Source organism: Heloderma suspectum, chromosome 11 (genome assembly GCF_057233095.1).
Source record: "Heloderma suspectum isolate Gila_16-S chromosome 11, 16-S_ref, whole genome shotgun sequence".
NCBI classification, from domain to species: domain Eukaryota; kingdom Metazoa; phylum Chordata; class Lepidosauria; order Squamata; family Helodermatidae; genus Heloderma; species Heloderma suspectum.
The window spans coordinates 38,225,632-38,250,891 of NC_139468.1; the positions used below are offsets into that span (position 1 = coordinate 38,225,632).

Below are 25,260 nucleotides of genomic sequence, written 5' to 3' on the forward strand. Positions count from 1 at the left end.
AGGCAGGTATTTCAGAGAGTGCTGGATTGCTGGGTTGGAAGAAAAACTACACTTGAGCGTGTGTGTGTTATGTGTGCGCATGCATGCATCTGTCTGTCTTGTAAAGCTCAGCTGCACAAACGCTTTGACAAACGGATCGTAGAACCAGAAACATTTATTATAATAATGTAAACTGCCTTGAGTGTTTTGGCAGACAAAGAGTAAATAAACGTAGCAAAAAAAATCCTAAAGGACAAAAACAAACTCTGTTCCCGAGTTTTGTCAAGTTCCACAGTGCAGCAAATCAAATCTTGCTGAAGAAGGAGACCTCAACTCCAAGATGGACGCAAAGGGCCGAGGGTCATAATAATGAATGTTGAGGAAAAATGTTCAAATCTGGGTGCCTGATACTAGGCACCTAAATCCATATATAGGCACCCAAGCATAAATGGACCCATTTTTAGAGGACTCCCCAATGGGAGGTGCGGGTGCCGCTTATATTTTCAGGTGCTTGAATATAAATTTAGGTGCCTACCTTTGGACTTCCAACTTTGACATTTTCAGTCTGATTCTGAACTTTCCTGAGCCTCATTTTCTCCATCTGTAAAAAACAGAAGGGGAAACCACTGCTTACCCTCCTTCAGAATCGGTAGGGTTGTGTGAGTGGGGGGTAAATATGCACCAAAACATATATATGTATATATATGAAGAAGAAGAAGCAGCAGCAGCCAGTCACGAAAACCGCAAAGAAAAGGTGGCAAGCTCCATTACCACATTGCTCTCAATATGATTTGATGGAACGGAGGGAGAGAAATGTCCGGGCCAACAGATGGAAAAACCCAAAACTGAGTTCATCTCATGCATTGAATTCAGGAGATGACTAATTATCTACGACACAAAAGGGGAAAAAAAGTTTAATGAAACAGAACACCACGCACACACTCACACTTTTAACATGCACATAAATTCATCTCCATGCGGTCTTCCTGGAGTTCCAAGCAGGGCCGTTCCTGCAACCAAGTCCTCTGTTTTCCCCTCATTTTGTTACCATTGCTCCGAACCTGAATTAGGTTTGTCCAATTTCACTTTTTGACCCGTGACTGTCCAGCTGACTCTAGGGGAGCCCTGTGCTTGGATCAGACTGCAGGAACGGTGCCTCCCCGTTGCAAAATGCCATCACCACCTTGCCACCAACCTCTATGTTTAAAAGGCAACACTGAGCAGAATGGCTTGCATCTTTCCGTTCTTGCCAAAGATTTCTTTTGCCTCCAATTTCCCTCCCCCACCCACCTTACCTCTTCGTTTATATTGAAGCGTGAGGGCTCCTGCCTGCTTCGGTTCGATCTCCTCACCCCATAAACATCTGGATACTCTTCCCACATCTGCAAAATAAACCAGACTTACATTTGTATTCCATCCTTCACTCAAGGACTCAGGGAAGCCCACAGAGGTTTCCGCACAAGAACCCTGCGAGGTAGGCTAGGCCGTGAGAGAGTGACAGGCCCTAGGTCCCCCAGGAAGTTTTGTGGCTGAGCAGGGCTTTGCACCCAGGTTGTCCTGATCCAAGCCCGACACTCTGCACTCAAAGAGTGCATCAGAGATTCTATCTAAGCAGGGTCATCTCCATTCATTTCAATGCAAACAGCAGGAACATGCATACATCCTCCATTTACACAGAAATGCCTCATCCACCGAAATGAATGGGGATTTTTTCCACGGTAGTTTAAAAAAAAAAAAGTCATGCAGACAAATGACTGTGAAGCTCTCCCTGCTGACCGAATACATAAACTGCTGTCCCCTGCTTGGTTCGAAAGAACATGAGACCTGCAGGGTAAGTCCAAAGGTCTACATAACCCAGCAATCTGCTTTCAACAGTGGCCAGACAGCTGCCTCTGCCGTCTATCTAGTACTCAGAGAGTGGAGGCTGTGGATCCAAAGTCAGCGGGGCAGTGAATCCGCTCCAGGTTTGTCAGAACCAGTCAGAACTCTAAAGGAGCCATCCAAGGTGAGAAGCAGAACTTCAGAGATCTGACTGGTTCTGACCAAAACCCAGAGTGGGGTCACGGTCCCACAGACATCAGACCCACCAGCCTTTACCAGTGCGAGCCTAGCAGCAACTGCTGCAGATGAGGGATGGAACCTGCTGGACCTGGGAGATGAGCTCTCTCACCAAGCCAACGGGCCCCGCTGGAGCCTAGCCTGTCGCCTTGAATTGTTACTCCTTTACCGAAGAAGGCGGCTAAAACTCTGAAACTTCAGCCCCGAACCCAAAGACCTGGCCAAGGAGGGGACAGACAGTTCTGACTCACAGCACATAAGCCATCTGAAATCCCTCCTGTGCAAGCTGCAGCAAAATAAATGGGTTGGATCCCGGATCCGTGAGAGGAAGGGCCCCACTTGTGGAAAGCCCCTCAGACCAATTTTTGGGATCCCCCGTCCCTCCAGCTCATCCCGTTCAGCAGGATCTCCTGATTCTCTGTGTAGCATCTTCAGCTCCTGTAGAGTTCTGACTGCTTCTGACTGAAACCTGGAGCCAATTCACCACCCTGCTGACATGGGAGCCACCAGCCTCTGCTGACTCAAAGGTATACTGCCTCAGCCTGTGGAGGTTCAGTTGAGCTATCAAGGCTAGTAACTGTGAACAGACCAAGCCTCCATGATTTTATCCAATCTCCTTTTCAAACCCATCTAAACCAGCGGCCTTCACTGTATCTTGCGGCAGAGAATTCCATAAACAGATTACAAGCACCTTGTCTCTGTCCCTATATAAGTGAGGCACACATCTCCAAAAGCAGGAACAGCAGCGGCGAGGAAGGAATTACTCTGTCTCTTTCCGGAGGTTATAATTCCTTACTACACCTTTCTCCAACCTGGTGCCCTCCAGATGTTTCAGACTGTAACTCCCATCAGCCCCAGTCAGGAATGCAGGGAGTTGTAGTCCAAAACATCTGAAGGGCGCCAGCTAGGGGGAAGTTGGCTTACTATCTTTTTTCCATGCAATACCTAATTTTGGAGAGCTTCAACATGTTTCTCTTGGAGGTCCCCCCCCCCCCCCCACACACACATCTTGAATATCTCTTTGCAATATCTCTTTTTTGAGCATTTTGGTTACTCTTTTCAGCTTCTCCTCCAGCTGTTCAAAATAGTTCATGAGTGACACCCCAGCCCAGCCCTAAACTACAGAACATATTCCAGAAAGGCTCAGCCCAAACTCAGAAACCGACGAACGGGAGATCTTTCTGCGGCTGTTTGGCCAGGCGACGGTGGCTCTTAACTCGGCCGCCTCACCCCAAGAGTTGCGCACGCAACGAGCAAGGGAACGCCGTACTTTCTTGACATCTGCTATCCTTTCTTTCTTGGAAGCCGGTTTCTCTTTGGCTTCAGGAGGCGTCTGCTGAGATTTGGAACCCGTCGACCCGCTTTCCGATTCGGACTGGCTCTCGGAGGCCTCCGAGCTGCTGTTGGATTCGCTCGCATGGTCACTGCCCTGTTCGCTGTCCGACTGGCTCGCTGAGTCAGACCCTGAGGCCTCTTCTGAGGTCGAAGGACTACACAGAAAGGAGAGAGAACATCAGTCTTATCCAGGATCCTGCACACTGAGGATCCGCAAGAGCTGCTGTCATTCCACATTTCGATTGCCCCCTGGCACGTGAGCACGCCCAAACACGTGGATTGTCCCCCCCCCTCCCCGGTCCAAAATACCTCCATGCAAAAGGACATTCCTTTTAGAGCTATGCGCAAATGGCCTCTTGAAATCCTCCGCCTTACTTGTGGGCAGAGAAATTTGGGAGACCATTTCAGCGAATTTCTCCGGGGGAGGAGAAATTCTCAGCAGGGATGGTAGCACAGCTTATTTCTTCTTTCCTAAAAGGGGGGGGGGTGTGCTGCAACAGCATGAGCTGTCTCGGATGCCCCAGTTTGCATCCACCGCGATGCAGGTGGGGGCAGTGTTGCCCAGGGATGAGGTGGAGTTAGTGCTTTGCCAAAAATCTTTCCTGCGTTGGATGCAAACAATAATAAGGTGGATGCACCAATGGTCTGACTTGCCATAACGCAGCTTCCTACATTCCTACAGCATTCCACATCACATCCAGCACAGTCAAGAAACAGAAGCCAAGGCAAGGCTGTACAGACAGCGCTGGCATGGTTCTCAATGGCTGCCATTCAGTTCTATGGAGCAAAGCAAACAGGCTACAATGCGGGACACAGCAGACAGGCGGGCAAACCTACTGCTAGACACAGACCAGCCTCCCCTAACCTGATGCCCTCTGGATGTGTTAGACTGCAACTCCCATCATCCCCAGCCACCATGGCCATTCCTGCCTACTGGAGGGCATCAGGTTGAGGAAGGCTGGTATGGACAATAAGGCAACTGCCTATGTTCCTCTCTAAAATGAATGAATGAACATTTTCCGTTCATCCACACAGGCCCAACCACCTCTCTTTAAAGCAGAGCCCCCACGGCTCCCCCTAGCATTTTGCACAGCTGGAACACAGCCCCACTCCCTGTTGCACAAAGCCCCACTCCCGTCGCCCCCTTCTCATCCTCGTTTCTGCCTGTCGTCAACACGCAGGCATCCTTTTTTGCGGCTCTCTCCGTCCACCAGATCTCTTTCCGTAGGCAAGCTCTGCACGGAACAGGAATATTCAGAGAGAAACAGCCGCAGCGAGTCAGTCACGGATTCCCTGATTTTATGGGAACGGCTAGGCAGGGTGGAGCTGCAGCACTGGGCAGCCACTGCTAGCAGTTCATGCATTTAAGGGATTTGTAGGACATGTTTCCTGAGCTCGAAGTGAGTAATGATGTTAATAAAAACAGACGGTGTCCACGAAAGCTCATGCCAGAATAAATGTGTTAGTCCTTTGCTGCAACACAGCTACCCGTCTGGAAAATAATAATAATAATAATAATAATAATAATAATATCTATTACTATTATTGCTATTACTGCTGTTTAAAATTTCTTATTGTGAGCCACTTTGAGAAAACACTTAGTTTTGAAACGTGGCATACAAAATTAAATAATATAAAAATAAGCATTTATATGGCATGCTAGACTGTTCTGACTCCGAGAGGCCCAGCTATGACATCTTAAATTATGTCAGGCTGTTTCCCAACTAACCGACATGGTTTTATCTGTTCTCAACAGTATCACTAATACGTTTAGCATTTTCACAAGAGTCCTTTAAAAAAAAATCCTGCTTGCTTTAAGTTAATTAAGGCACCATCCTATGCATGTTTAGACAGAAATAAGTCCTACAACTCCCAGCATTACCCAGTCCGCAAGCTCGCTGGGGGATGCTGGGAGTTGTAGGACTTATTTCCGTCTAATCATGCATAGGATTGCACCATTCGTTAAAATACTGGAGAGGAGGTTGAAATTAAGAAATACTTTCAACTCCTACACAATGATGTAAGGCTAAATATAAAATCATGTTATGTTTTGTATGTCAAAACATACTGAATACCTGAACATTTTAAAACAGTACAATATGCATTTAAAAACAATTCAAAGGTGAATTATTTAAAGGAAAAGAAATTAAGAGGAGTGAAAAATAAAATGCATTTCTTCAGGAAACTGGCAGGGGGCAGCAGGGAAACAGCTGGAGAGGGAACAGCTGCAGAGCCTCAGACACAGGAGCCATTTTAAAAGAATTCTCCCCTCCACTTTCCACCATCTTACAGATCTCCAGGCGTTGCTTTCCTCTCGATAACTCAAGTGGGGCTCTAAATAGATCCAAGGAAGAACAACTTAAAAAGAGATGGATGTGCTGAGATCTGCCAGCCCTTTTCCCGTTGTTCCAGGAAAAAATGCGAGGGTGGCGGCAGCAGCAACTTTATCCGCCGTTTGGCATATGAATCCAGCCTTTAAACTTTGGAGAGATGACGAGAGGCGATTTCAATTATACCTACGTTTAATTAAAGCAAAAATCACACACACACACCCCGGCTGCCAAAAAAGGCCAGCCATTTTGCTTGCTTTACTCTGAGTGAACAACCAAAAACAACTAAGAATATAAGGGTACCTAACTAATTTATTATGGCATAAGCTTCCATTGCTTTTTGCTGCAACAGGTTATAGCCCAGCTTACCGTCTGCGATCTGGTTATCAAATATTCTGAATTTTTAGTTGATTGATGGCCCACCTTTTGACCAAGTACATTGAAACGTATTTGCAGATTCCCAAACTCTCCACATATATGGTTGCTAAGTTTCAGGATTTGACCTGAGGCTTTGGAATCAGGGGGGGGGGGGGGCTGATTAAAAGAACCTGTGTGATAAATTTTCATTTATTTCATTTCATTTCATTTCTATACCGCCCAATAGCCGAAGCTCTCTGGGCAGTTCACAGAAATTAGATATGCTGAATCAGACTGAATTAAGATTGGTGAGACCCACCCGCCTAGCCATAAAGCTCACTGAGCAACCTCGGGCCAGTCACTATCCCCTCTCAACCTAACCTACCTCACAGGGTCGTTAGGAGGAAGAAGCAGGTGAGAGAACCATGTGTACCCCCCCCCCCCGAGCTCTTCAGAGGAAAGGCAAGATACAAGCATGACAAATAAATATTAAGTATTTTTTGGAATATCAGAATGGAGGGAGCGTTATTTTCCAGGGCAGGCAACTTGGTGCTCTTCATGTGTGTGAGACCACAACTCCCATCAGCCCTAGCCAGCATGGCCAGTGGCCAAGAATGATGGGTGTTCTGGTCCAAAACACCTCGAGGGCATCCACTGTTCTACACCCATGTCCAGTGGGCTCCACCCTAAGCCACCAAGGGTCATCACCTGTTCTCTCCCAGGTTTCACTAAATCCTACCCCACCTGGCTTCACCTCCTCAGTTACGAGTCCATCTCAGGATCTCAGCATCAGGAAACCCTATCCATATTTGAGCCCTTTTAAGGAATTGTGAGATAATTGCTACTTCTTATTAGAAGGAAAGGCAACCTAATACCTGCGACACCCGCAGGCGTCTCCAGTGCCCACAGGCGCTCCCCCCAAAAGTTTTAATTTTTTTATTTACTTCATTTTTTAATATATGTACCTGGATTTGTATGAAATGCATACAACTTCCTAGCAATTATACACGGGCTTCAACAGAAGAGGGCTGAATATCTGAGTATTCAGTGAGGTGTAGTGGCTGAGAGCCAGCATGGTATAGCGGCTGGAGTGTTGGACTGGGAGCTGGGAGATCTGGGTTCTAATCCTCACTCGGCCATGGAAGCTCACTGGGTGATTTTGGGCCAGTCACAGACCTCACAGGATTGTTGTGAGGATAAAATGGAGAGGAGGATTATGTAATCTGCCTTGGGTTCCTTGAGGAGGAAAAAAGGTGGGATATAAATGTAATAAATGAATAAATAAGTTATCTATTTGAAGGTGGTGTCTATATGCCACCCATTCAAATATTGAAAATGTTGTAAGGTCCTCAATCCACTGCATTATCAGAGATGAATGTTTATCCTTCCAATGTTCTAGTATCAGTCTTTTAACTGTCAAAAGAGCTCACAGAAGCCATTTATACTGGACATTTGTTAATTTCCACAAAGCAGGTAAATAATTTAAAAGAACGTGTACATCAGTGAATACTAAAAACTGTTCCAGCGCAGAATATCTGCATAACAACCTCCCCTCAAAAAGAAGCAACTACTGGACATCGCCAAAAGTATGTTTAAAAGAAGCATTAGCTGTATTGCACTGCCAGCAATTAGCTGGGTTAGACAATCCCTTATTAAAGCGACAATACAAAACAAAAGTTTTTGCTAAATAAGACGCAACCTAAGATCCATAGACACAAGGTAGATGCCAAACTGGTGATCCACTGATTAGGCATTTCATGGTGGTGCCCACAGCAGTTTCTCAGATTCCCAAATGTGCCCACAGGTCCAAAAAGGTTGGGGACCCCTGGTGTATTGGTTTGAGTGTTGGACTGGGACTTGAGAGATCTGGGTTCCAGTCCCCCACTGTGCCATGAAGCTCACTGCGTGACTTTGGGCCGGTCACTGACTCTCAGCCGAACCTAGCTCACAGGGTTGTTGTGAGGATAAAATGGAGAAGAGGAGGACGGTGCAAGTTGCCTTGGATTCCTTGCAGAGGAAAAAAGGCAGGATAAGAATGCAATAAAAGTAATAAAATACAAATGTATTTATTGACTGTATTTAGAGTCTTCCCAATAACAAATGTTCTGTGGGCACATTACAAAAGGTTAAAATAAAATGCAATAGAAATGGTAAAAAGAATACAATACAGTCCAAAATAACGAACAGCACAGGATATATAAGAACAACCACAGAATTTAAAAACCAAGTCTCTAAAATGCCTGAAAAGAAAGGTTTTCACCTGGTGCCAAAAAAATAACAGTATAGGCCAGCTCCAGCAATACTCTTTAGGGAAGGCATTCTAGAAATGCGGCAACATGACCAAGACGAAGGTAACATAAGGGTCCAAGCAGGTACGTACAGGAGGAGACATTCCTTTACATACTCCTGTCCCAAGGTGTTTAGGGCTTCAAAGGTCAATACTGGCTGCCTATTCACTACCAGGCCAGGTTTAAGGTTTTAGTACTAGTGTACAAAGCCCTGAACGACTTGGGGCCAGGATATCTGAGAGAGCGCCAACCTTGCCAACCTGCCCAGTCACTGAGGTCATCAGAAGGCATGTTCCTGGTGGTTCTACATGGAACTGTGGCCCGGCTGGCGTCCACCAGGAAAAGAGCCTTCAGTGTGGTGGCCCCCTTCCTACGAAACTCTCTGCCTTTGGAGGTCAGGCAGGTGCCAGCGTTGTGTTGCTTTCAGTGCCTCCTGAAAACATTCTTATTTCAGGAAGCCTTCCTCAAGTGACAGGCGGCGGTTTATCAAAACTGGTTTTATCAAAACTCTGTTTCTCTAAAAAAAAAAAAAATTTTAACAGTGTTTTTATTCTTTATCCTGTCTGCTGTTCACCACTCCAAGTACAGGCTAAGCAGTGGCATCACATGGTTGTATCGACCAGTCCCAGTTCGTAGCCTTGCAGCTCCATTTTGAACAAACTGAAGTTTCTGAGTGGTGTTCAAAGTTAACCCCAAGTACAACACATTACAGTAATCCAACTAGGAGGTAAGCAAAGCATGGATAACGCTGCCAGGCTATCTCTGTCCAGAGAGGGTCGTAACTGGTATATCAACCTAAGCTGCATCACAGCAGAGCCAGGAATAAAAATAAACCAATTCCCAACCCTTGAGAACCCTACCTAAACTCTGAACTCACTCTTTAAATCAACCAAAGTGTTCACTGATTAATCTATCAGTTAAAGCCGTAGACTTCCTACCAATTGAATTATTTATTATTTGATCCTTGCTCTTCTACTAAATGTACCCAGAACAACATACAGCATAATCACAAAACCATACATATAACCATAAAAGTATAAGTAGAATTAGCAATTATTTCTAAGACAAAGAATATATAATACAACCACCACTTTTAAAAAATCTAAATAGCATCAAGGGTAAAAGATGGTACACATTAAAACAGACAGCAATAAAATTAGGCATTACATATCAAAACAAAATGTAAACACTTCTATTTCTGGCGAGACACAAAGAAGAAGCCTGACAGCTTTCAACTAGGAGAGCATTCCAGTGTCACAACATCACCACAAGGAAGGCCTTGTCTCTCGGGCCAAATCTCCCAAGGTGGCACCGAGAAAGGCATCCGATATCCACATTAAATTCTGGCAAGAATACAGGGTCCTATATTCTGGCAGGAATATAGCCTGACCCACTAAACTCCATGCATGTTATACCAGATTCATTAAAACTAGTATTTTTTTTTGACACACCCCTATTTAAAAACAAGGGCAGCCTACATCCCCAGTAAGGCGATACCTTCATTAGGACCAACCAAAATGTCACAAAATAATGAGTAAGCTTTTGGGTTCTCCAGAACTCTTCATCAGGATAGAGGATAAACAAAGCTGTGGGTGTGAAGAGGAGTATAAAAAGCTGGCCTCGTGTTAAAATGAAGTGTAGGAACAGGATGCAGATATTGGGTGTTTCTAGACAGATGCTCCTGGCAGCTACCAGTCAAACGACATTGTGCGGCTATTCCATCTTTCCCTCCTCAATGGATTTTCTGCGGTAAGAAAGATGGACGAAGAGTAGGAAAATACGGGAGGGTTACAAGTGGAAGATGGTGCCATTTGGACCCCCTGTAAAAATGCTGTGAATGAAGCAGGGCAATTGCACAATAAAAGCTGTCTCTGGAAGCACCCTATATCCGTCTCTGGATATAGACGAGGACACTTGAGAGATTTCCAGAGGAGACTTTTTACAGGAGCTCCTGACAACATCTTCAACTTGTAACCCTCCCATATTGTCCTACTGCTTCTTCCACCTTTTTTCTTTCCACGAAAATAAAAGTTGTGGGGGGGGGGAAAGACGGGATAGTTACACAATGTCTTTTGATTGATAGCCCATCTCTCTAGACTGGAAGCACAGTTTGGAACTTTAACCAACAGAGAATTTCAACAAGGGCTCATTCTCCCCTCACTGTGACAGGAGAAGCCACATCGGGTCAAATCTTCGAGGCCGCCGTTTGCAGTACAGTTGCCTCGCCCTACAAAGGACTGGCAGTCTTGGCCAGAAATAACAGGGGGCAGTGAAATAATTCACAAGGGCCCTAGGAGCTGTAGGAGGCATGAAGGTGCAGACATGAGTTCAGAAGGGAAGATAGCTAGGAAGAAAGCAAAAGAGCTGGGCATGCATTTCTAAACTGAGCCTTTTTTAAAACCTATTAGCTTCTCCCCTAATTCCAAGCTGCAAGGCCAGGAAAGGCAGCTGTGGTTGCCCATGCGTGAGGGGGAAAGCACTCTGCATATTCCCAGAGGCACTCTCCTGTTTATTATTCACTTCACACATTGCTGATATTCCAAGTTGGTTCTGGGGTTGAAACAGGTGCTAAAGAGGCTTTAGAAATGGTGAGTTCAGAGATATGATGACACAGTCAAGAAAGATGGAGGGTTAGCTGTGTTTCAAAAACAACCAACAGTCTTGCGGCACCTTACGAATTTATTTTGGCAGAAGCTGCCATGGACACTGTCCACTTCATCAGATGCATGAAGTGTTAACCTCAAATTGGCAGATTTATATACACGCGCTGGGCTCACTGAGGTGGGCAGAATGTAAACGGTGTTGTCAGAGGGAACCAAAATGCAGAAAGTAGAGATAGTATTAGTTGCATTCACAAAACTTTCACAACCGTGAGCCAATTAACATATGTAGTATGATTAAAAAAAAAAAAACATTTGTCCTTATTCAAACAACAAGAAATAGAGCTGAATTTCATGAATTGTATTTCAGCAATTTTGCATTTTAACTAATCCTAACGCTATGCCTTTAGCAGCGATCTGCAGGAATTATCAGTAGAAGTTTTTCATGGTATGGAAATAAACATTATCACTTCTGGAGACCATTTGGTTGCTAAAAGGCACAGGAGCAGATGAGCCATCAAGCTTTTCCAGGTCAGCTAGCAACCTCTTTCACGAAGCAATGGGGAGGAAATATAAATATGTCATTTTGTAGCAGATCATAGGAGTAGACTCAGATATGTTACTGGACCACTATTTTTAAGCCACCAATTTAAAAGGCTGAAGGATTAATCCCACCTCTGCCAAGCACAAAGAGACAAAGCTCAGTTTTAAAAGGGAAGGTGAAAAGCAGAGCTAAGAGAAGCTATTTTCCTCACCACAAAAACTGACAGGCCTCTCAACTCCCTAACACAAACCACATACCAAACAGCACACAGGAACTGCAAAATTAACCTTTCAAACACAGCTCTGGGAAGCACCTTGAGTTAGAAGAGGGGTTTCCCCTTCGAACACATGAGGCTACTATTAACAGACTCTTGACTCTAGCAAACTGGGTGGGAACCTGTGCTTTCAGCCGTGGCTTCATGGCAGCAAGTTGCTCTAGAAATTTCACCCATGCAAAGTTGCCCTGCGGTGTATACACTCAGCTGCAAGGGAGTGCTAACTCAGACTCTGATCAGCTACACCTCTGGAACGCTCGAACGGCATCCTCAGAGGGCATCTTAAACAGGCCGTCTTGCACCGCAAAGTATCGATTCCGGCAGGACTTCTTCCCCAGGGGCTGGATCCAGGGTGCTCTGACAAACCTTCCCAGCAGACACTCCAGCTACCCAACTTCCCCTGTGCAGAGTAGCCCCCCATCGCAATTGGTTCTCGACATATACAAGAGTGATTTCCAACCGGTGTCTTGCAAGACATGATTAAAGGCTTCCCCGGCACCCAAAGCAGACACCCAGAGAGGAGGAAGCTCACGTTCTTCCCTGCATGATTCAGGGCTCTGGCCTTACCTCCTTTTTACCTAGGGGAAAGGTAATTCTGCTGCAAAAATGTGTGTGATGGCACTGGGACTGATTGGATCATTCAGAGGCATTGTGGAATTCCCCGACTCTCAGCAGAAGCTGACCGCTGTGTGCCTGGTATTGCCAGGAGCGCCCTAGCAGCCTCTTTCAGTAGACTCCAATAGCCAACTCAAGACACAGACGAAAGGATTCTTTTCAAGGCTTTAATCCTTTTACAACTTAATGACTCTTTCAGATGCTAATCACCAGTGACTAAACATGGAACAGCAGAGTGGCCAATGCGCCGAGTAGGCAGTTGATCCCCGTTTGAAAGAGAGTCACTTGAAGACCCAGAACTTATGGGCTAGGGAGAGATCCTCCCTCTCTCCCTTGGGTCCACGGGAGGCGGCCGTTGCTTGCGTGCCAAACGGGCGCTACGCCTCCTTTCCGCGCCCTCCATCGCTCGTCGCTCCCTGCATCTGCGTCGAGCGTCTAGCAAGCCCCCCTCCCGCACTTGCTCACTGCTAGGATCACTATCTCAGGAATGCCGGCAGGAGGAATCTCTGCCAGCTGCTGTGCCTGTGAGGGATGAGCTGGCTCCTCTCCCACTGATTGCTGATCCTCCTCAGAATCAGAACTGCTCTGGGGTTCTATCGGCTCATTTTCCACCCTGACAGGTATGAGCAACTGCTCTGGACGTACTTCCTTTTCATCAAGGAGGAACACCTAGTTGTGCAGAGGCACCGAGAGTGGTCTCCTCTGGAGATGGGTAAGACCCAGTCCACGTGTTTTGAACGAAATTCTCAGCATAGGAAATATGAGAACGGTGACAACAAGGAAAGGCAATTGGCTCTAGATAGAAATAAAGAAATCCACAGATGCTAGCGAACGACCACTCAAGAAGGATGCGTAATCGCAATTATGCATTTGGTTATATTCTTCAATGAATGTGTATCCTGCCTTTCCATCAAATGGTGCTTATGGTCCTCTCTCTCCCCACCCCCTACCGCCAGGCCAACACTGTAGTCCTGCTGCACCATTCAGAAACCAACTCTGAATGACATCTATCCCCCCGCCCCCGAAACACATCACATATTCCTGCTGCATAGCATCGCTGGCCCACCTTTGGAGTTTCTGAACTATACCTTCAAACTATATCGTAGAGACGAGCTGTAGCTCAGCAGCAGAGCCCCCCTGCTTTGCATGCAAAAGGTTCCCAGCATGATCTCTGGCATGTCCAGGTAGGGCGGGAAAGAGCTCTTACTGAAGCCCCAGAGAGCTGCCAGTCTGTGTCAACAATACTGAGCTAGATGGACCCCTGGGCTGACGCAGTACAAGGCAACTTCCTATGATCCTACAGAGCAGGGTGCTAAACTTTTCATTCCCCTGATCCAAATACTACTTCCATAATTTAGCAGAGATTCACTTATTAGGATTATAAATAGGAGATTTGTTGCAGAATCATTAATTCATTTCAGCAAGCTCGTCACAGGGGAAATAAGGCAAGAAGCAAAGCCTACAACCCACGGGGCAAAGATGGCGGGGAGCTCTCCCCCTATCCTCACCCACTCTGTATTGCTCAAACCCTATCTGAGCATTAATTAATTAATCAGTATGACTCCACATGAGGTGTCATGAAGCTCTACCCCAGTACTACTTAGCATCAACTTTAAAGACTGCAGCATCTCCCCAGCTGTACCTCACTTCTTTGGTACTCAATTGCCTGAAGCCAGTGCTCCAGCTAAGGGTGGCATGCAAGGTGACAAGCTGTTATTCTTAGCTCATGGAGCCCTGCCACAGGGGATGGGATATCTCAAATAAAAGATGGCAGTTCAGCAGGCGGGGGGGGGGGGGTGTCACATCTGGGGCCAGCAATGTTCACTTGCCCAAATTCCCTTTTCTACACAAAGTTGTACTGTCCTCCACATCTCTTAGAATTGTAAGAGTTGGAAGGTATCTTTGAGATCATCTAGTCCAACCCCCTGATCAATGCAGGCTCTGTAATACAGGATGCAGCTACAGCATGCCTGACAGATGGCTGCCCTGCCTCTGCTGAAATACCTCCAGCAAAGAAGAACCCTCCACCTCCCAAAGCGATCTGAACAGCTCTCAGCGTTTGAAAGTTTCTCCTAATATTTAGCCAAAACCTGCTTCCCTGTTATTTCTGCCCATTGGTTCTAGTCCTGCCCTCTGGAGCAACAGAGAACAAGCCTGATCCATCTTCCGCGTGACAGCTTTTCAGATATTTGGAGACCACAATCACGTCTCCCCTTAATCTTCTCTTCTGGTTAAACTCTTCCTCACTCTGGTCACTCTACCTCTGCAGGGGACTGTAGTGCAGTTATGTTTAAATTGGCCTTTGTAAGTTTGGCTGGTCCTAATAATGCTAACTATGGATTTTTTCCTCATGGACAAACATGGCTGGCTTTGTTTTTTTCACATCTTTTAAGTTTCTCTTAGAAAACCACACTATCTTCTAAGCTGCATCCTCTCCCCTCCCCGGGCCAAAAAAAGAGAAGTAACTTTCAGGATTCTAACATTTATATTGTTTTTCACAATTGCCCAATACAGAGCACAGGTCTGTTCCCCAGCTGTGATTATCACCCCTGCAGTCAATGGATGCAAATTGGAAGGCCTTGGTTATGTCAGCGTTTCCACCCCCATGGTCCTCTGAGCTGCAAGACTGCAAGATTCAGTTGTTCCACCATATTTTGAAATTTGAACATCCTGAGGCTAAGCTGCCTGGATTTGACCCTGTGAACGTGGCCTTTGCCTGATGAAAGAGGTTGCCTGGGATACAGATGTTTAACTGAGTGAACAAAAAGGATGGCAAGAAAAATCCCCCCGAATTATTATAGAACATCCCTGACAAGTTCCATAAGCAGCCTCATTCCAGTTCACCCTGACTAAAGAAAGAGAAAAACCAAAGAGCATTTTAGTCTAAAAGAAGAAAATAATTCTCCACTGACCCTAGAAATGTGATGGGGACAGTTTTTTTTTACAAAGATAAATGCCCCGTCTTCCTCCACTCTCCCAGCCAATGTTCCTAATGCTAAAAGCAAAGCCCCAAATCTCACAGGGCTTTTCTTCAGTCAGAAATATTCAAGCAAAAAGCAGAAAATGCAGGGTGATATTAACTTGGTAAAAATTCTCACACTTTGAAACCAAAACCAAGGAGGTCGTGAAATTCAATTTTTAAAAAAATGGCTTCAGTAACTGCAGTTAAGGAAGCAAAAACTCAGTGCCAACATCTTGTTGGATAGTAGCTTGAATTAAAATATCACCTCATTTGTTCAAGTTCTTGGTCTGCAGATTAAGGCTTGGACCCGCCGCGAACAAAAACCTATGCTTTAGACAGAGAAGTCCCCTCTTCCTATTTTTACCCACCCACAAGAATCTTGAAACAATTGCCTTGCGCAACAAGGGGAACTAACTTAGGTTTTGCTTTCGAAGTGTGACTTCTGAAGAGTGATCAGTTTCTCCCCCCACCCCCCTCAAGCCACTTTGGGAACCGGCATTATCAGACCACATATTCCACGCTCACGGCTTTCCAGTGGTAGCAATGGCAGGTTTGCATAACCACGTGCCAAAGCACACGTACCTCGAAGGCAACAGATCAGTCGGAAGCCATTTGTGTACAACACCAGAAGAGCTTCAAAATACATACACACCCTTCAAAGGGAATGCATGCTAAGGCCTGGCCTATGCATGTGATAGAAGGGCGGGGCGGAAGCAACGCTCTTGAATACTCTCCTCCCTTAAAAAAACAAACACGAAACTCTTTGCAACAGCACACTACGTAACAGTCGAGAAAAGAATGTTTCCCCTTTTGCGTCAGTTTTACTTATTTAAAGGGATTTTAAAAGGGGGGCTTCAAAAATACCCCCCTCCCCACCACCCTAGCTTCAGTCTGACATGGTGGTCTACTCAGCCACCTCAGGACTTTACCACTTCGTTCTGCTGCAGGCCTTAACCACGCTGGGGGCGGGGAGGGGGGAGAGAAGCAGAGGAAGAGCTAAATGGTGTAACTAGACTTATACTCTGTTATCTATGTTTATTTTATGCATGCTTTTCTGAAGCATGGGGGTGTCATGTGGATTTTCTGGTTGTCGTCTAACACAGTGAGTGGGGCAGGCGGGGGGGGGAATGTAAGATGTACTGACTTGGGGGTTGGAGGCAGGAGTGTAGCAGGAGCATTGCTAGGCCTGGGCTCACAGGACCACAGTCCCGAATCTATTTGCTAGGGCCCCAGACCTATTTTCCCCAGTGCTGATGGGGGAATGCTGGAAGTTGTAGGATTTTTTTCTGTCTAAATATGCATAGGATTGGGGCCGCGGTGGCTTAGTGGTTAAGACGCTGAACTGCAGACTGGAAGGTCGGCAGGACAGCAGTTCGAGACCCGAGTGCTGCGTGACGGAGTGAGCTCCCGTCTTCAGTCCCAGCTTCTGCCAACCTAGCAGTTCGAAAGCAAGAAACTGCAAGTAGATAAATAGGTACCGCCTCGGTGGGAAAGGTAACAGCGTTCCATGTACCTCGGTGTTCAGTCATGCCGGCCACATGACCACGGAAGGGTCTTCGGACAGCGCTGGCTCTTCGGCTTAGAAATGAGGATGAGCACCGCACCCTAGAGTCGGACACGACTGGTTGGGGACACCTTTACCTTTTTATGCATAGGATTGCACTTTATCTGCCATGCAGGATACAATTTTCAAGGGGAATTGCAGCTGGGAAGGGAAAGGTAAACTTTCCCCTCATCACATGCTTCAACACCCCCATGCACCCTGCCCAAAAGAAAATCTCTCCCTGCATGACAATTAAGTTTAGAAGAAATCATTTTCCATTGGTTTGGGATGATTCGGGCAGGTGGAAATTCACTGAAAACTTTGAGATTATTTGAATGAGAAATTAATTGGATAGCTTTGCCTCATGTGAAATTTAAATACATCCTAGTAATTACATACTGCAGGGCAGGTTTGGGCTAAGGTTATTTTCATTTTTCTATCCTAAATACTAGTAATGCCTCCACATGTAGTTACAACTCACTGGCTTTTCCCATTCCAGATGTGAAGCGCCCACAAGGTACATGATCTTGCTGAGTTATAAAAATTCAGCACCATGAAAAGCAATTTTCACTTTAAAAACAAAAAAGCAAAGCATTTTTTTTAACGGAAATACAAGACAGATGACTACTCAGAAGTTATGATTTGAGACAGCTGTGAAACACAGGTAAAGGGAGGGATTAAAACACTTTTTAAATGTTACTTAAAAATTCAGCATACTCAAATTGGCTGCAGTCTAATAACCTGTATACTTGGCAGTTTGTCTGTAGTTATGTTAGCTCATGCAAGAAATAATACCAAGAGTTTAAAGTTATCTAGAACAAGGCAGTTTGATTTCTCTCTTCAGGAAACCAGATTCAGTATTTGGGCTACTCCTCCCATTCTTGACAACAGCTTGCTTCCGGGAACAAAGAGCAAACAATTAAGAATGAGGCCATCTGTAAAACACATGTGTACATTCAGGAAACAATGGGGAAGTCAAAAGAGCAAGGAAGATAAAACTAGTCCTACAGCATTCCAGATCTCTTACATCTTAACTAGATGACATTTGTTCTACTGGAGATCTACTGGATTGTTAAGAGCCAGTTTTTTCAAGCGTTCAAAAGGTTTATTAGACCACTGATGTAGGATTTGAGGCAGATCAGTTTGGGATTAGGAACAGCAGATCATGACAGAGCAACCACATCCATTAATTCTTGTATCAAGCATTTTAGTTCAAAGGTTTTCAAAGGACCACCAGGCTGAATTAAGACCAGGACCTATACTGGAGCTAGGACTGAACCCCTAAACCTATTTTCAAGAAATCTGTGAGAAATAACAAAAGTGCCTTTTTGCATGTGCAGAGTGCATTTCTCTCGGCACCAGAGCCAGTCCAAGATTAAAAGGATGAACCTCCAAGACAAGGCAGTGCAATTTTCAAGCAGGCTTGATTGCAGACATCTTAATATTTAAGTAAATGTTTTAAAATGATACTTCATCTGAATTATTGCACAACTGGCCAGGTGCCCAAGATTACAGGACATTACAGGATATGAAAACTAGCCTTTTTATCCAGTAAACTCAAGTCTGTGAAACCCCACTGTTAAAGATTTCCTAAAAAGGAAAAAAGGAAAAAAGACTGCCAAAAGATAAAAGCAGCCTCCCGCATAAAATATTTGATTTCCTTTTGTTGACTTGCATCCAAACACTAAAAAAAAAAAAAACAGTAGCCCTATAGCTTAGAACAAGGTAACCTACAATGAAGCAATTTTGTCAAATTCACAAAACCAGAGTAATTCTTCAGAAATCGGATAAGGCATCAGAAGATTTAGACCACAAAAGCTTATGCCACAACAAATGGTAAGCTTTTAAGTCAGCTTTCCCCAACCTGGTGCCCTCTAGATATGTAGGGCTGCCACATGCTGGCTGGGGGATGGTGGGAGCTGTAGTCCAAAACATCTGGAGGATAACAGGTTGGAGAAGGCTGCTTTAAAGGTGTCACAAATTTCTCCATTGTTCTCCCAGAAATGATTTGAGCATCTGGTCATATGGGAAGCAAGGCACTCAGGAAAGCCCAGCTTTCAGCTAACTTGAGTGTTTATTCATTCCATCACCAGTGTTGAATATTCTATATTCTTCCGTAGTTTGTGAAAACTTGTGTGATTCTTCTCGCCGTCTCTTTGCATTTGTTTTTTTTTTCCCTAAAAGTTACTGTTTTAAAAAGACTGGGGGGCGGGGGCAATGCGTGTTCACGCTGTTCCTTCGTTGCCACCCTGCTTTCCAGCAGCATTGAAGTGAGCACACCGCACAGCTCTTTTTAATCTTCCCCAGTTGGCTGCACAGGCAGAATGCTGTCTCTGCCAAGAGCGGAAGAGAGGCTGTGAGAAATGAGAGTGCTCTTGCCGACGTCACAAGGACGGCAGGGCTGCGGCCGCCACACAGACTCCACTGTTGACCCTCCCGTTACCAAGCAAGCCGCCAGCCAACCACAGCTTGCATCCAGCCCAATATGGCCTTTGAACTCCGCACCAGCAACTTCCTGCTGAGTTTTTTTTTTTTTTTTAAGGGTACACAGTGCAATGCAGTATATGTCTGTCAGCTATGCGGCACAAAGGAACAGCCATTTTGTGACAGACCAGACCTGCAATAAAATGCCTAGCGTTTTCTTATTTTGCTCCCACCCACCCATCCTGCTTTTCTTCTCCAAATAAAATGATCTGGGGCTAAGACATAGAAGTGAAAGAAACCCTACAAAGGTCTTGCTAGCAGTTATTCTCCCCCCCCCCACCCCTTGTTCATTGTCTCCAGCTAAAATCCTCCTTCATACAAGTGGTGTTTCATAAAATGGCTGCCACTAACTGAATGTTCCTTGTTAACAGAAGCCTGCATGGTGCAGCTCCACGCATCCCCATTTAATGAGAAACCGCCCAGAAAAATCCCCCAGCTTGCAGGACAAACATTAGCAGGCGAAATCCCCACCCCCACCCCCCAAATTCTGCTTTTTACTCTGCACTCTTTGTCTAACTTTAGGCTGTGGTGCATGAAGGCAAATATAAAAATTGCCATACAGATTTGTGTCATGTACATGTGTTCAGAAGAGCACAAAAGCAAGCCTCAAACAGCTATTAGCATTGTTACAAGGCATAACATTACACAGCATCCTCATGAATGCCCCAATCCTGTGAAGTTTACCAGGAACACATTCCACTGATTACAATGGAACTTACTTCCAAGTAACAGCCCGATCCCAACTATGCTTACTAAGGAGTCCCACCGAATTCGAATTTATTTCTCAGTGAACATCTCAAGGACTGGGCTGACAGCACAAGTAGGACTGCAGTCTTGGGTCACTTCTACCCCCAAATTTCTACCCCCAAAGTTTACAGGAATATATAGGCTCTTTTGCAGGTACCTCCACCACCTGAAACCTGAGGTATAGAGATGTAAGTTGCAAGACCTTTTTGGTGGTAGCCCCCCAGTTGTAGAACTCCCTTGCCAGAAAGATTCACATGGTATCCTTCTGGCTTTTAGTCAACAGGTAAAATCCTTTTTTTATTTCAGAGAGCTTTTCATTAACGCAGCATGTTTACTCGCAAGTTCAACCGAGTTCAATGTGACTTGCCCCCTATATAAGAAGTATCAGACTGCACTTTAAATCAGGCTTTGAATTGGAGGTTGTCTTTCAGTTCTTCTTTTTTATGTCATATATTGTGATTTGATTTTGTATTTTGCACTGTGAACAACTCAGAAAGCTTTGCTGTGTAGTGGTATAGAAATTTAATAAATTAATGAAGTCATATGGTTTCAATCAAGACCCAGGGCAAAGCTCATGTTGGTTTGTGACTTTATGGATTGTTGTCATTTAAAAAACAAACTACAGAGTATGTTACATCTTCATCATAACCTTGACAGTTTTGTTGTAGAATAAGCTAACACAGCTTTTCATGCAGACATTCTTGGTAGACATAATCACTGCTACCACAGAACACTCCTGGTTTAGTTCAGTGTTCCCCAACCTGGTGCCCTCCAGATGTTTTGGTGTATAACACCCATACTTCCTGATTATTGGCCATACTGGCTGAGATTCATATAAACTGTGGTCCAAAACATCTGGAGGGCACCAGATTAGGGAAGGTTGGTTTAGCTGCAGCTCCACTTGTTAGGTTTGAGGTAAATTAAAAGGTTTGAACCTGTATAACCATGAAAGGGCTTCAAGCTTAAAAAAAAAAAATACAGAGAAACATGTGACTTCCACAGCATGTGACAATTTGTGTAATGCCAAGTTGTATCTGAACAGGTGCCTGAAGCATACTTGAGGAGGCCAGAATTTTGGGTTTTTAACCCATCCAGTATATCTGAATACTGAAGAACGGGAGAACAAATGATTCCAATGACAAATTATTTCCTAAAACTGTGGAGTAGGAGTTAATGCAACATTTCCCTTAAGAATAAAGTGTATTTTTGATCTATTTCCCAGAAGGAATTGTGTTCTCTGTACAATGGATTCTTACACTCTTAAGCATGGGACACACTTGAAGGGAGAAAAGTCTTGGGGCAGTCTTTTCTGGGCAGGGGGGAAGAAAAGGTTGCGTCTTTCTGCTAAAAATCATACAAGGTATATGAGCGCTAATCGCATCCAAGTCTTATGTAGATATTGCCTCATCATCACCACCACCACCACCACACACTTAACTTCCAATCAAAAGACGACTTGATGTCATAGATGGATTACGTGGTCCCCAACCCCCAGGCCAATTCAGAAAGGAAGTTACAAGTATGATATGCACACACAAGTTTCAGGCTGCCTTCCTAGACGTAATTTCCCCACGGACACACCTCCTAAATCTAACCCAAGGATGCAAGAGCACATTTCACAATAAGACAATTTGCAGCTCAGGAAAATGAGCTTAAAAAAAGAACCATTTACAGTGCTTAATTATTTTCCCACAGTACATGTGACTGACTACTGTCAGTAGAAAATATATTCTGATGAAGAGCACCAGCAGGGAGGGGAACTGGTATCTTTATTTTAATACAGTAAGTGCTAACATATTGCTTGATGCTGAACACATCCTCTGTTACCAAGAAAGCAAAAGTTCATGTGTGGAGGTTATGCAAATAATATACCCAAGGGAAAAAACTGTTAAAGGGGTGCTTAATCTAATGTTACTCCTAATTCACTCAGTTTCACAGCATTTATTTTGAATGTTTAGCTTGGTCTTCCTCACACTGCCAAACCCCTTTGTTCAATTTATCACACTGATTTGAAAAAAATGCATTGGTTCCTATTGTCAACATGTATTAGCTTTTTAATTTCAAAATCACCTTTTTCACCAGGTCAGCAATTTCAGTTTTTATAACTGCATTTTAGAGTTGTGAGTTTCATACAGCTGAAAATTGTATTATTCAACTGAGATCCAAGCTTTCTTGAACATTTGTGTGGAAATCAAATAGTTTCTTCCATCACCAGAAATTGGCAGTTAAATCAGTTTAGATCTTCAATAACTATGTCCACCTTCATTGAAATCTTTTATATTTGTTAACTCTTGAATGTCTTAAAAGTACTTAACATACTTCAAGAAATACCCTACACTCCAAGGATTTTTCTACCAAAGGATATAATTTCAAATTCTAGTATATTTAATGGATTAAAATCTGGACATCAAAATGTATCATTCATACATTTATAACATTGCACAGGTCAGAATAAGTTAGTTTCAGGATTATAAATATTCAAAAGCTGAAAAAGGGATTTAATAACAAAACAGGGAAATATAAGTAAACATACTGCAGGAAAGTAGTATTAGATTTATTGGAGGCTCATTTTTCTATTGCTACAGCATTGAAGTGAAAAGTGTCACCATCAAATTAAAAAAAAAAATTTTAATTTAGCTTGCCTCTCCACCACCTCCAAAAAACATAACACATAAATCCCAAAACAAACTATATGTCAAGTTTAAAACAATACCCAAGATTCCAAGGGACCCCATTAAGATAGTTAGGTTATTTCTCTTTTAAAAATGGAAACAACACCATCAGGGTGAAAGTATGGTTAAAGTCAAAATATGGTCAAAATATATTAAAATACCTAAACAGTATCAAAGTTCCATAAACCCAAACTGAATACCAAAGTAAGGGGTGTCAGCCAAACACACACTTTCTGGGTTTTATGTTAAAATGAACATTTTTTCATTCATATAACATTCTGTAGTTTTATTTACAATACTATCAGGCTTCTGTCTGGCCTTCAGGTGAAGTTTAGACTTCACAAATTCTCCAAAGGGAAAAAAATCCCTTGTATGTAAAATGGTGCAATGCAGCAACAGCTACACAGGCAAGGTCATTTTTCACAGCACAAAATCCCTCAAAAACGCAAAATTTAAAAGCTGAAACTTCCATAATATACAGGAAAGGGTTCCATCTGTATAAAGGTACTTTACCTTTTAACTATGGCATGGGGCCTTTAAGTCACGCCACAACTTCCAGAAAATTGCTACCAAAAAAAATTAGGGTGTGGCATATTAGCAATCTCAAGGTCATTCCTTAAGAAAAGAATCAAAAGCATTGAAATATATATTTTGCTTCTGTATTAAGGGTAACCCAAGGCTGTCAAAAGGTAAACAGTGTGATCAGGTTAATAAAAAAAATAAAAGTTGATAGATCATACCTCGAAGCATTGCTGTGGACAGAACCCTCCTCTCCTTGGCTTTTGTCCGTATTTCTCAGCATCTTTTAATTCTTAAATATTAAGGTAAAGGTAGAGGGGTGGCTGTATTTGCTTTGAAGTCCTGTGCCCAGGTATTTACTGTCAAAAGTTGAAAGAAAGGTAAGGTCCCAGTTTATGCCTTTGGCTTTCAATACCAAGAACAAAAAGTCCTGACGCTGCAATGATATTTATTACAATAATGCAGAAGGCTCATCAGCAAGGGAAAAACGGAGAATATTTACACATTTAAAAAAAAAAACACCACGAGGGTACACAGCCCTTGGGAGCATCCTACAAACTTTCCTGAAGTAACCCTGGAAGCAAAGTATTCTCGGTATTTTATTGCGTCATTCCAGGGTCGTTCAAATCGGTCGAGGGGAAAAAATCAAAAGTATTCAAAAAGAATAAAAACCCTCAAAACGATAGTTAATAACCATCCACCTACCTGATCCAGGCACCAGAGCCAGATCCAGCACGATATTAGTTTCAGGTCGTGGGAAAACATTAGCTCCAAAATATTTCAAAGGCAACCCTGACGGAGAAAAAGAAGCCGTATTTCTTTTGAAAAAATATAATAAGAGTTTAATCCCAAACGATCTGCATTCCTTTAATCGCCAGAGGCGATAATTAAAGCCAAAAAAAAAAAAAAAAGATCCGGAGGAAAAGCTCATTAGGAGAGCGCACAAAAATGGAGGTACACCATGGCTTCCAAGCTGGGAAAAACAACGACCTGGGCTGCCTTTACGGCTGCTTCTTTCCAACAAGGCGAAGAGAAAGAGCCTCCAAAAGCTGCTTTTCTGCCCGAAAAACGCTCGATCCTCCCTACGCCAGTCCCTGCGAGAGGCAAGGGGCCGCAAGAGCCCCTTGAGGGTGCCTAAAAGTTAGGCAAAGTTACGCAAAAGTGGCGGAGGGGGGAAAAAAAAGCAGGGAGGCTCAGCGCGCTCTCCAAGGCACAGCCGCCATCTAGAGCTTTCTTCCCAGCTCTGAGCTCTGCCTTTGATTGACACTCTCTACATTTACCCCACAACTCAGGTGATGTACCATAGACCCACCCCTTCATTTCCACCCAAAAAAAGAGAGGGAGCCTCCATCAAAAGGGAGCTTACCCCCCATCACTAGCATCTTCAACCAACTCCCATCTGTAGAGGGGGCAACTTAACCCCATCTGGTTCAGACACCCTTTCCAAGCCAAGAGAGAGATTATTGGTTGCTTTTGTTGGAGAGGATTGGCTTAGATTTCTGTCCTTGGGCTAAAATTACTTCCTCCCTGGACAGGAAGTTGTGCTATAGTAAGCCATTTTGAAGGAATGGAAGTGGGACTTGTGTACCCTGCATTAGTATCTGTAGTTTACATGGGTTGGCAAACACCCCAAAGGGTAGCTTTCGAAGAAATGAGGTACTTTCTAAGTTTCTGATAGGCTTTGTGAGATCAGTGGCCCTAAGACATCTTCCTTGGAAAAGTAATTCCAATGGAGACCCCCCAAAAGGTTTATTAACCCCTCTAACTCAACAGCGCCTCCCTAGTGGTTCTGTTTGGAAAGAACAAAATTGTATCCCTCATATTTCAATTCAATATGGTGACTAAAATGGTTATAAAATAATCCTAGCCCATTCATTGTCTTGTGGCCCATTTCTTTAAAAGATCTCAATTTTAACCAAACTCCAGTGCCAAAAGCCTTCTGGACGCCAATGA

At 44.1% G+C, this 25,260-nt stretch overlaps 1 protein-coding gene across 4 annotated transcripts in view; it reads right to left on the reverse strand.

The window, feature by feature from the left end:
* Positions 1-24,758, reverse strand: part of CHD2 (chromodomain helicase DNA binding protein 2) — a 105,885-nt gene extending 81,127 nt beyond the window's left edge. The window contains exons 1-5 of one of the 4 annotated variants that reach the window (XM_084817429.1): positions 24,674-24,758; positions 24,013-24,099; positions 23,529-23,666; positions 3,308-3,527; positions 1,275-1,361 (exon numbers count right to left, since the gene is read on the reverse strand). In XM_084817429.1, the coding sequence (XP_084673555.1) occupies positions 1,275-1,361; positions 3,308-3,527; positions 23,529-23,590 (369 nt within the window). In that variant the 5' untranslated portion in view covers positions 23,591-23,666; positions 24,013-24,099; positions 24,674-24,758. Of the gene's footprint in view, positions 1-1,274; positions 1,362-3,267; positions 3,528-23,528; positions 23,667-24,012; positions 24,553-24,673 lie in introns of those variants that run through there. The other 3 variants (XM_084817428.1, XM_084817430.1, XM_084817433.1) reach the window with 3 other exon arrangements.
* Between the last annotated feature and the right edge of the window lie 502 nt (positions 24,759-25,260).